This window comes from Sinohyriopsis cumingii, chromosome 19 (assembly GCF_028554795.1).
Source record: "Sinohyriopsis cumingii isolate HCF-2022 chromosome 19, ASM2855479v2, whole genome shotgun sequence".
Lineage (NCBI taxonomy): Eukaryota > Metazoa > Mollusca > Bivalvia > Unionida > Unionidae > Sinohyriopsis > Sinohyriopsis cumingii.
In genome coordinates, this window is record NC_142979.1 from 14,421,420 (window position 1) to 14,434,782 (window position 13,363).

The 13,363-nt window shown below is 33.0% G+C and overlaps 1 protein-coding gene across 1 annotated transcript in view; it reads left to right on the forward strand.

The window, feature by feature from the left end:
* Positions 1-13,363, forward strand: part of LOC149775161 (dynein beta chain, ciliary-like) — a 315,340-nt gene that overhangs the window by 173,191 nt on the left and 128,786 nt on the right. Inside the window, exons 25-26 of the mRNA XM_089944132.1 lie at positions 833-971; positions 9,097-9,189. Coding sequence (XP_089800258.1) covers positions 833-971; positions 9,097-9,189 — 232 coding nt within the window. The remainder of the gene's footprint in view (positions 1-832; positions 972-9,096; positions 9,190-13,363) is intronic.

Below are 13,363 nucleotides of genomic sequence, written 5' to 3' on the forward strand. Positions count from 1 at the left end.
GTCATGGGTATGAATGAGTGACTTGCTTATGACTTGAGCTGTGACTTATGTGCTTCTTTCATTCATCTGTAATATTCATGTATATATCAGCTGATCAGAATGTAATTCAGTTTATGATTTATAAGCACATTTGTGTTACAAAAGTTGAATTGTTAATCAGTTCCATTTGTTTTTCAGTTTTCAGTAGTGATTTTATTATATTTTCAGCAAATTAATAGAAACTCATATATCACAAAAATATCATTATCATAGTGATTTGATCTTGATTGCTAGATTATGTCTTGTTAGCGTCAGAAAATATGTATCATGACTTGACTCTTTTTGTTCAGATGCTGACAACTAGATGTGACATAGCAATCAAGATTGCATTATAGCAATAAAAATGTATATTTATTGACCTGGGTATGGAAATGCCCTTCACCTAGATCAACAGTTGAGAGTAATTATACGTATATTAATAAACAATGTAAGATGGATGATGCATATACTCACCACATTTTTTAAAATAAAATTTCGTTCAGAAAAAATAAACTGCTATCCAACAGGGACTGAACATCATTAACGTCGTTCTTGATATGCACCTTGTACTGGGGGTAAGGCTGAGGATGCTTCAACCAGAGATTTAGGAAAGGGTCTATTGCATACAGGTATTACTACTTGTTTGAATGTTAATTTGCTGCCAGTCAAATCACTTACATGTAAGATGGTTTCACTGTAACTGAGTACTGAATCTTCAGGATGAAATGTTTCTTTCACTTTTCCCCAGTTCCTTTAAGGGTCAATCATTATATCTACTGCATAGTTTTTAATGTGAATTATCCTCATTATATAGGCCTTGTGCTATGGTAGTACCAGACTTTGAACTGATCTGTGAAATCATGCTGGTCGCTGAGGGCTTCATTGAAGCTAGACTTCTTGCAAGAAAGTTCATCACACTCTACAGCTTATGCAAAGAATTACTTTCAAAACAGGTAAGATGTTTCAGTGACTTGTTTTCAACAAACAAGTTAATGTATTCTTTATTAATGTTGATGTCATATACTATTTGTGAATGGCTCAAAACTTTTTAAAAAATTGGCCACATTTATTTGAGATTTGTGTAGGAGATTCTAACCATGAGGGCCTATATATTGTTTTCACAAAGAGTTCTTAATCTGCTCTAAAATATAGTGACTTGTACAAAAGACTGAATTGAATCTTGCTACCAGCAATCCTCTACTGGAGCTCATCTTTTCACAAACTTAATTTTATGAGAAACTGCTCTTTGGATGCCAGAGCCTAGTTGGTGGGGGGTGGGTGAGTGAGCTATGTCTAGTTCTCATATTATCGTTGATGACAAGTCATTGGATGAGGATCCTGATTCTTATTCCGACTATGATTCAGACTGGTCATCACTGATTGCAACAGATTCTGATGTCCAGCCTCAAGATAAGTTATATTTGGATCTGGATCAGCTGGACAGACTGAGAAACGCAGTGTGGTTGCAATGTTTTCTTGTAAAATTGTTTTCTAGAAGTATATAAAAATAACCATATACTATTTTTATTAACCCCTCAATCATTCAGTGCAGCATGTACAGTATTCATCTATTCCAGAAGCACAATTCTATGACATTTACAAAAGATGCATCACAATACAAGCTTCTATTTTTAAAAACAAAATAAAACTGCTATCATTCTTTGAAATTAAAATGTGTTTTTACATGTAAATAAGAGGGAATAGATTGTGAACTGGAACTTTTGTTCATTGTTACCCATAGCTTTTTATTGCCAACATGGAAAAAGGTATTTTATGATTAAGGAGTATTTTTTAATAAATGTAATAAATTTATCTTCATTTTGGAATTTGTCTGCTGACAATATTTAGAAATAACGTTTTGATTCTTGTCTATATTCTAATTAAGTAAATAGATAAATTGCTGATTAGTAATTCATTTTGTATTTAAAAGAATTTATATAATTAATTGGACTGTTAACCTGCTATGAGTGTCCTTTTCTTATATTTTTTATTATCTGTTGTCCAATCTGGCCGTAATCAACATGTTCGAACTTGAAGCTTCAGAAATTTAATAGATTGAAAGTCCAATGAGTGAAGTGTCACTGAGATTTTGCCAAAATGTCTGAAAATATAAGTGAGATATTGCGTTTAAAAATTTTGAACAATTTTCAGCAGACTTACATTTTCCATTTTGATAGCTCTAATTTTATTGTTCATTTTGGGAACAATAACTTATTTCTACTATATTTTTTTTCTTGTTACTTTTCCTTTTTTAACTTGGATTTAACTGTCCTCAAACAACATGATTGTTGTCCATGTTAAAGCAGAAATCCATTTTTCTCCTGACCTGAATCTGATTTTCCTTGATATGGACCATTTTTTTAATATTGTCTCTGATATCTGATTTCTTTTTCAAATAATGGTTTGTCTGATCCATTCTGCAACAATCTTTATAATAAAATTGACTGCATATATTATTTAATAGATGATTGTTATAAAAATTAAAAAAAGAACTTTCTGATTGGTGAAAAGCTTGTACAGTATGACCCAGTTATAGCACGGTGGTTGGGGTCTATCAAACCCAACCATGTTACTTTTCGAACTGTTATAACCAACCAAGTCAGCTGTAAAAAATGATACTTGTATCCTAAAATGATGGCTTGGGTAGGGGGGTGTAATAAAAGTGGGTGCAAAAATAAAAATGTCGGCTTTTTATTAAATGCAGACAAAAGATAGTCTGAAATACACTTGTATAATGACAACTTACATTTGTTTAATACAGTCCATAATGTGTTAAGTACTGTACATGTACGTGCAAACTCCATGAATTCAAGCATAGATCATGCTATACAATTTAGGTATCAGTTACATCCCATTAGAAACACCAATGGCACATATATAAAATATGGTAGTCCTTGTTCGATCTATATCCCATTGTCAACAAACGTGTTACTAAACATTTCACTCTGATAATGTCATCAGTAGCACATGGCTATAGTTGTTTACATGCTATGTGTACATGTACTTAAGCTGGCCTAGATCTTGGTCAGTTGTAGAAAGCTGTCATTTTGCTGAGGTTATCCATGGGATGAGGCTGTTCATAGGGAAACATGTGAACGAATTAAAAATTAACATGATGGCCAGATATCTATGGTTTCAAAAGATTAGAAATTTAATTTGTGTTTATGATGTCATTGGTAGTAATCGTAAGTGTAAACATTTTTCCTGCAAAAAGGAAACTTTCACAATACAGTAAATGTCTTCTAGGTACTTTGGAAAATGCAACAATCCATCAGATTCCATTGCATTTATTTAAGTTTGGTGCTGACATCCTTTGATGAAAGGTGCTTTATTTTTATTGAAGATTGTAGTCAGCTTGCTTTGATGATGGGTGCATGTGTTATTAAAGAACAATTATGGAGGACCAAACAGATGCCTTTTTGTTATTCTCCCATACAAAATTTTCCACTTGGATAGGATATGGAATCCATATGTACTTTTACAGAAATATCCATATGGATATTTTTATTCTATAGCTGAAGCACTCTTATGGATTTTAGTGTATACATATGGAAATGTTATGGATTCCTTACTTACTCCATATGGAAAATCTCATGGAATATGTAAATTAGTCCATGAGATCTGTAGGTTGTCCAGATGGAATAAAATCAAAATTCCATATGGAATTTGGCAATATTCCATATGGAATTCGGCAGTATTCCATATGGAATTTGTGAATTGTCCATATGGAATTGGCAGATGTAGCATATGGAATTTGTAAATGGTCCATATGGAATTTGTAAATAGTTCATGTGGAATTTGGTAATAGTTCGTCCCATACAAAATTTTCCAGGTGTACTTAAGGTGGATTTCAGACAGGTTTTTTTAAGCCTTTTCTGCCTAAACCATAAAAAATCTGCTTCAGATTTCTATTAAACTGCCTAATGATTCTTAGACATTATTGGGAATCAATGATAAATATTTACAATAATTTTTAAAATGGATCATAAATTTGATTTTGACATATCAAATAAGATTTAGGTTTTTCTTGTCCTCATTTTCTTTCTCGCATACAAAGCCAAATCCATGATGGCATCACTTAAGTCTTTTTCATTTCACTGAAAAGTTTGGTGAGATTTTACAAATATTTGACTAAAACTTTTGTCAGATTTCACTAAAATTTTGATCATTATGTTGTAGTTTACTGAAGTTTCAATAGTTTTTCAGACATTTCAGAAGGTTTCAAATTTTAATAATGAATATGAATTAAATAGGACTTTATTAACCAAGGTGTTATTAAGTTTGCATGATTTTTTTTTTTTTTTACAGATGTTGTAATTATATGACATCCAAGGCAAGAGATATGGGAGTTAATAATAATAATAATAATAAAGACTTTATTTAGAGAAGGTAACTTAATTAGTTACAGAACTAATCTACCTTGAGGCCTTCTATCTGTTATGTAAAATATATACAGTATATACAACATGATGTGAAGAATCTGTCTTGACACTAAATAATTAAGTGATTTTAAAAATCAAAGTATCAGGCCTGGAATATATGCACAGGCATCTGTAAACACATAAACATGTATAAAATATAAAATATTAATCTGCATTGAAAAATTCAACTGTGAAAATAATGCAAAATTACAGAAAAGCATCCATTTGAGACATGAAAAGAAGAAATGCTAGGAACCTGCCATATGTCACTTGTACTGCAGACTTGATTTTTGATTAATGTACAAACTATGATGCTGTTGTGGTCTCTTGAATTAGTCCTTGTTCCATAAGCAGCCGTGACAAACGTTTATCATGATATAAGTACTCTTATTTTACACTGAATTCCAACTCGCCTAGAATATTTTGATAATATACACAATAATGCCTCATGATATTGAAAGATGATTCTACATGTGGGCCAAGAAAATTCTGCAAAGATATGACGATCTATGATAGACATGGGTATTTCGCAACAATTCCCACCAGTGATATATACATTTTCTCCTTAAATTCATTCTGGAAGTTAATTAGTTTTGAGTTATATAACTTTGAAATCATCCTGGTTCAATTCCTTGTCCTATTTAGCATGTTAGCCGCTACTGTGAAGCTCTTTATGGCACAAAAATCAAAATGCTATTCCTGGCGTTCAGTTTTCTTACAGACTGACCAATTACATTCCCATCGACTTTGCATTCAAGCTGTTCTCATTGCTGCACATTTTTCAAATGGTTATTCAAACTCGTATCCCGCTCAAATTGCCATGTTTAGCATTCCCATTAGTTTTTGTTACGCAATGATTCATTGGGCAAGTACAAAATTTTGACCAATCAGAAAGCTCTTTACAGCGATCATCCTTGAGATAATAAACGGAACAAATACTTATTAGAAAGTTCGTTGCGGAATGGGATCGGATTGACAATATTTTTAAAAAAGTTTTGGAGACGATATTAAAAAAATGGTTCATATCGAGGAAAATCAGATTCAGGTCAGGAGAAAAGCGAAATTCTGACTTAAAACAGGAAACAAGAAAACTTGTTTGAGGGCAGTTAAGTCCAGTTTAAGTTTTAAAAAAATACAACAACAACAATAACAAATTTTGATAAAGAAATATAACATGGAAAGATGTGGAAAGAAGTTATTGTGCCCAAAATAAACAACACAATTACAGCTATCAGAAACAGGGAATATAAATGCTGCTGAAAGTCATTCAGATTGTACAAGAAACAAAAAATAAATTTTATTATATCTTATGGATATTTTTTACTGAAATGTCAGTGATATTACAATCACAAAATATCACTATATTTTTAGAATTTTTGACAAACTCTCAGTGAAATTTAAATCACAAATTCCCACTGATATTTTCAGAAAGGTAGGCAGAGTCAGTGAAATTTCAAACACAAAATTTCACTGATATTTTCAGAAATTTTGGTAAAATCTCCTGAAATACCATAATTTTAGTGAAAAAGGACATTTGAGTGAATGTCAATAAATGTTGAGTGATTTTGCTGAAATTTAAGTCACATTTTCACTAGGGTATGGTTTTTGTAGAGCATATTTTAATAGGAAGTCAAAAAAATTAATTTTCAGAGTAAACATTAGATCAAGCCCAAAATCCGCCTTGCACCAAATTTTCAGTCCCAAGATTCATCTATGCTTGTACTACCAGATATTAATTTTCTGATCATGTTTACATTTTCTCTACTTTTTTGGTCATGTCTTTGTCTTTTTTTAAACATCTGTAAATAAATTAAAGAAAACTGATGTGTTTCTTAAAATTTATATGAGTATATATTCATCCTTCCACATCAGCTACATTGACATATACATGTACTCTTAACTCCCACCAATATTTCTATTTGAATCAGATAGTTTAGGTTATTAATTCTTCCGAGAGTATTTTCCATGATGCTGTAATACATGAGCCTGCTTTCCATATGGGAAAAAGTGCTTTTGGATTAAAGTTGCAACTTAATTTCATATGGAATTTTCACTTGCTGTGAAGTACTTATGGAATTGATATGGAATAAATTGTCTGATTCCAGAAGTTTTTCAGTCTATATCTCTTTCATACAGATTCCTGAAGTATTCCATATGGAATCCATGAGAAATTTCTGTACGGGCTGGTAGGAACATCAAATAATTGTAGAATATTGAGACTGAAACTTTTTACTCACTTGTTTTGTGTTGATACAGAATGATCAGTGCTTCAGAGGTAATCAGTTTTCTTTGAAGTCTCAGTAGAACTATTTTTTTCTAGGTACATTATGAAAATAGTCATTGTTTGGTCCATTGTAGGTAGACTAGTAGCATGATTATTTGAGTGTTATCACAGCATATGGTACTTGGGCCAGATGTCTGGCATAAGCAGATTATGATATAACAATGCACCATTAAAATGATTTGTCAGTATGAGCAAAGGATTTGTTTATGTTACAATATACAGATTTCATTGCAGCTTCCTTTCATGGTGCATTTGAATTTCTCCACTCAAAGCCCAATACTGTGTACACAAGTTCACAGCCAACAATGTTGTTGCAAAAAGTAAATCACCAGATTGTATATTTTGTCGCCATATAGGAAAACAAATCGCATTTTGTGACATTATTGAAGCCCAGTGCGATCCCAAAATAAACTTTTAACACCTTATTTTTCATACTTTTATTTTGAAGAAAATCTGGTTTTTTTTGTGTACAAGAAAATACATGTATATGAAATTTTGGACACCGTGACATGATCATCTTATAATAAATTTCAAACACAATCTCTCCCTGCAGAATGATAGTTAACATTTTTCTCATTATTTTGTCTACTTTAAAGAAGAAACAATATTTTTCACCAAAAAGAATAATACATGCATGTGAAATTTCAGGAGCCATGCCATGACAGTGTTATATCTGAATTAGTGTTATAGCAGCTTCACACTTTACTTGTCCATTGAATCTTCGCATAATGGAAACTGATAAAAGTAAGCTTGGTATCCAAAAATGGCATTTAAAATTTTTAAGTGGGACATAAAAGTTTGAATAACAGTTTGAAAAATACGTGGAAATGAGAATGGCACGATACAAAGTTGATGGGAACTTAATTGGTCATTTTGTAAGAAAACTGAATGCCAGTACTACCCTGTTAAGATTTTTGCCACACAATAGTAAACGTCTCATGTGTTAAATGAGAAGGAATTGGACCAGAAGGATTTGGAAGTTACTCAATTCCAAACTGATTTGCTTTTGGAATTTAAGGATGGATAATATAGATCATTGGTGGGGTAGTGATACGTTGGCCAGATATCCATGTCTATCAAATAGGGTCATATTTTTGCAGAGTTGTTTTCATGGCCCACAAGTAGAACCATCTTTCAATGTCATGGGTGATATTATTGTTTATATTGGCCAGATATTATAGTTGTGTTAAAATTCTGAGTAAAACCTGTTTAATTATATCGTGATAAACATTTGTCATGACTGCTTGTGGTTTGAGGGCTCATTCAGGCAGTCACAGCAGTATCACAGTTTGTACATCAAAGTCCAGTCTGCAGTAAAGTCCCATATCTTGAGTTTGTCATATAACAGCTATATAATTTTGTTTCAAACATATTGTTTTGAAAGACCAGTGCTATTTGAGAAACTATCTTGAGAGACCACACTCTCAATGCACAAATTTATTGATTATGTAGCATTGTTACCTGTTACGAGAGACCACCTGTCTTGAGAGACCATAATATTTTGGCAAAAGAGGTGGTCTTTCAAGACATTTTCTACTGTATTACAGTGGTTAATAACATGCTGTATAATTTGTATCTACTATTTCATTTGAAAGCTTTTGAGATGTCAGTGAACAATTACTGAAATTACATAATTTAGTTACTACTCTTGACTTAGTAACTCTGAAATTTCACTGGTAATTCAATGAAATTTCAGCAAAAATTTAATAAAATATTTGTGAAATCTTGCCAAAACTTTAGTGAATCCTGAATCTGCAAAAGATTAGTTAGTAGAATTTAGTCTTTAAGTGAAATCTGCTTTAAAATCCCACCTGAAATCTGTTTCTTGCCCAAAGCTGTGTCAAAACATTGATGACCTCATTTCCTGCAATCATTGATGTTAATGATATAATAATGACCTTAATGTTATATGAACTTTAGCCAAGACTTCTTTCAGTAATGCAAACGTGACATCCAGAAACAGACATCATGAAAGGTATTCGGATTACTTACCTTACCATAATTAAATGTTGGTACTGGACACATATTGAGAATAAAATGTGGCCACTTGGGAGGAGTAAATTTTACATTTGTGCACTAATATGATGGCCACTGGTTATGTTAGAGGGGTAGCCTTTCTTGAGGGGTACTTTTAAACACAATCTCATTGGTGCCAAGGGAATCTGGCCATAAAGAGTGGGTGGCCACTGGTCAAGGGGGTCCGTTCATGAAGGGGACCACTGTACACATCGGGTATTATATAATCAACTGAGGTTGTCCTTTCACATTGGGACCTAATCCAGAGGCTCAAACAATATGATGTAGGTCGTATTTTATAAACACTGATTTGACATTTATTAATGTTATGTCTAATATTTTATATGTGTTCTGCAGGACCACTATGACTGGGGTCTGCGTGCCATCAAATCTGTGCTTGTAGTGGCAGGTTCTTTGAAAAGAGGGGATCCAAACAGACCAGAAGATCAGGTATCTTTACAATGATCAAGAATGAAAATAATAGAGTTTATTGTGTCTTCCTCATTGCATGCAGAGGGTCAGCTTAATTTAGTCGTGTCCTTCCATTCATAATTATGCAAAGTTTATACACTTCTTGAAAACTTTGACAAGAGTGGAGTTTGGCTTTTGAAAGTCATTGAGGCCTTGAAGTCCTTGTAATTTTTCATATTATTTTTAAAGTTCTTGAAAATTATTTGTAAAAAAATGTTTGGGATCATATTGAGCTAATCTCTACAAAGTAGAGGTAAGCTGTTGTACTACCTGCTGTGTTGGCCTTGGTTTCAACAATGATAACAGCATATGTACACCATATTGAATGTCGGCCACTATTTCTTCAATTTGCTAGGCAGTAGATTACAGTAAGTTTCATATCACCTTTCCCCTCAGTGGAGTGGGCTAAGCTGAATTGGTACAAACATGTACATTGGTTTTATATTTTTGGTCAAGTTTTGCATTTAGTTCTGGTTCTTTTGCACAGTTTAAATACAGGTATATCTGGCATTGTGAAACTTGGTGAAGGGATGCATCTTGACAAGCACTACTCCTTTATCACAAATGTAGGTCACTGACCTATATTTCACTGTTCACTCACAAAGTTTCATTGTTTATATTTTTTTTTCAAGTTATGTTCATGATAGGATCACAGGACTATATGATTACCTCTTAGTACCGCCCCCTTACCACAAAGGAGGTCATTGTGAACACTCTTTCATATTTTACTGGCCTAGGCAAATATTTGCAGTTGTGTTCATGACCAGTTATATTGGTTTTTTTTGCACATTGTATATATTCTGCTATACCTAAATCCATTAAAAGTTAGTGCACAGATGCATCTTGATCAGTACTATACCCTCATCTCAGATGTGGGCCAGTGTGACCTGTATTTTTTGTTTCACTGACATTGGTAAAATGTTGTATTTTGAGTTGATTTATTAAGCTTGTGTCATGCTATAATCATAAAACTAGATGATCATATGCATCTCTTTTTATCGTACGCTTAACAGCAAAAGAATGTCACAGTGACCTGTATTTCACATTTGACTGGCTTAGGTTAAGTTTGGCATTTAGCTCATGACCTAATAGGTTCTGTTGTATGTAGATGTATGAAAATTGGCAAGGGAATGCTTCTAGATCAGTATTAGACTCATCACAATGGTAGGTTATCTTGACCTGTCTTCATAATTAAATGACTTGTTAGACGTTGTGTTTGAAGTTTATTTCTCAAGGTATGTTTATGCCAGAATTGTCAAACTTTACATGTAAAAAAGCACATTGATATTTGAACAATGGGGGAATCTGCATTGACCAGCCATGCAAGTGGAAACAAACATTGGGCACACTTTGTTTCTGTGGTGCCAGTGTTTTACGTTGTATACGTTTTGATTGCAGCATTTGAATTGTGTAGACTCTGCAGTCTATGATCAGTAGAACTAGCATAAATTAAAAAGATCTGTGTTTGTAAAACACAGCATTGCTCACAGTATAGACCATCTAGAGGAATGATAAGCAATTAATTTCCTAATGTAGATAAATATGCATTGCCACTCCTGCATCACAGACTTATCCCGACAATGTAAATTTGTTTATATTTCAAACAGAATAGGAAAAAAGGTTATTTAAACCAGAAGATCATCCAGGATGGCCTTAAGAGACTCATTTTTTTTGTTCAGTGTGGCTTCAAGTACATGACAGATAATTGCTGGCTGGATGGTTTATAATGGTACCAGTTTAACATGTTAATGGCTTTATCATGCCTAGAAAATGGAATCTAAGCAACTTTCCCAAGGACACACACAGGATATCAACTTGGGCTAGCCTGGACAGGTATTGAACCATTGAGTACAGGTCTGACATTTTCTACCAAGATGAGGGGTGTCTCCCTGTCTCTCGCTGAAATCTCCCATGAACATGAAATTATTATTTAACAAATCCAGAACATATTATTTTTTCCACACCTTGTTTCTTGTATAGTATGTTTGCAGTTCAGACTGCATGTGATCATGAACTAGTTTATGCTGGGTGAGCATGACACTTCAATTGCTAATTGACATTAGATAAATTAACAGTCAATAACCTAACAGTAATCAATGGATTATGCAATGTTTGATCAGAAGTAATTCGGGAAGGATTAAAGGCTTGAATGGATTATAATTGGATTACTGAAGAGTTCAAGCAGCTTAAAAGATTTAACTCTTTGATTCTTATGCTTCTATATTTAAAGTTTGTCAAGAAAAATTATGATGTATGAGAGCAGAAGTAAACTGGAAATGATGAAAGATATTAATGGATTATGGTTGGATTACGAAAGAGTTCAAAAGGCATAAAACAGGGTCAATTTGGTTTCAATCTTTGATGTTTATGGCAATATTTATAGGTTACTGCATTTGTATGTAAAAATATGAACTCATTTTTTGGTTGGATACACTGTACATCCTTTGGAGGGCAGTATGTCCATCCGACACAACAAATTCATATTTTCCCATACAAATGCAGTAACCTTTTTATTATATGCTCATTTTCTTGTTCTACCTAAGGCTTAATTATATAAACGAAAATACATTACAAGAAACAAAGTAACTGGATTTATGCCGTATTCTAAACTAAATACACAGGCACAGATTCGTCAGTACACAACAACATTATTAATGCTCAAATAACTTAGTTGCCGGCTAGAGATCCCTTTCGAAAGAAAATGGTGTTTTGGTCTACTTAAAATTGTAATTTAGATTCATATTGTGAATGAATGCGCATTGCCACAACTTTTCCATTTAGTCGGGCATGAATAGATTTTGGTATTTTTGTCGATTCTGCTAAATTTTGTGATAATGACTGGATTTATCTGTGTTAATTCTACATGAAGTACATCTGATTTCAGCAGTGAGGGAGCAGCGTGTTGACATATACAGGTGTATTTCTGTTCTGTCATTGAATCTTTGAAATCATAGTGTGGGAAAAATATTAAGTCTTTCCATTGCAATTATTAAAAAGATGCTATGGAATATGTTTATTTCATTTTGAGTTCAGTAAGGAGGATGTAATTGCACTTGGAATATAGTCAAAATTACTGTACAATTTAGAAATGTGTAATCAAGTTTGAGAACCCATGACATGGCTGATGTAATTTGGATTTGCAGAACTAAGAGAATATATTTTGAGGAAATTCAGGATGTAAAACTGTAAGTATATTTTTTGACATTCTTATTACCAGCTAAAGAAGACAATTTATGTCTTGTCACTTGCATGTTATTTGCAGGGACCTAGCTATTTGATGACTGTCTGGCATCTATCGCTAGCCTAAATCCGAAACATTGTATCAAAAAAGTTAATGCGGAATGTGGCAAAGCAGCTGGTTTGTGGCAGTCCAAGAAACCTTTTCTTTAGTTCATTTAGAAACAAACCAGAACGTAAAGTGTCTGCTTCGTGAGTGTACATGATTTGTTTACAAAGTAGTTCCTATACACTATTGGGCACATGTGAGTGCAGTATGAAGTGAATGTGGGTGCAATATTGTAAAATACTGCACAATTCTGACAATGTAAAGTTAATGGAGAAAAAAATGAGCATATAATAAATAAGTATACATTATCTCCCATTGCAAAATCAATGATGGATGTACGCAGGAATTTTAGAGTTCGAGTCAAGTTCAGTGAGACATGGTTATTCATTCTGCCATTATTGTAAAGTCTGTTTAAAAGTCTGCCTTAGTAGGAAGAATGACAAAACACATTGTGCAGAAACCCCATCTCACAAAAGCATATTGAAGTCGACAGCAAATATGCCATCACTGAACTCAGTGTTTGTGGAGTCTGCATCAAATGTAGATGAAGTTACACATGCAGAGATTCTGTTTACCAACTTTGTAGCTGAGTAATCTATTGTTTCTGGTAGCAGATCTTTTAGATCTTTTGTCCAGATAATGTTTTTCAGACTCACTAAACAAATTGAACAAATATTGTTGTGAAAGAAAAGAGTTATACTAAGAGCAGTTTGTATTAAAATGAAAATTCATGCTGACTCCAGAGGAAGCCTGAATTCATTAATAATTACATAATTTGCTAATGATTTGGAATGTCACAAATATAATGCAGTCAAAGATCTACTAAGAAAGGTTAAAATAATTGTATTCTATAAAAGGACATGATAA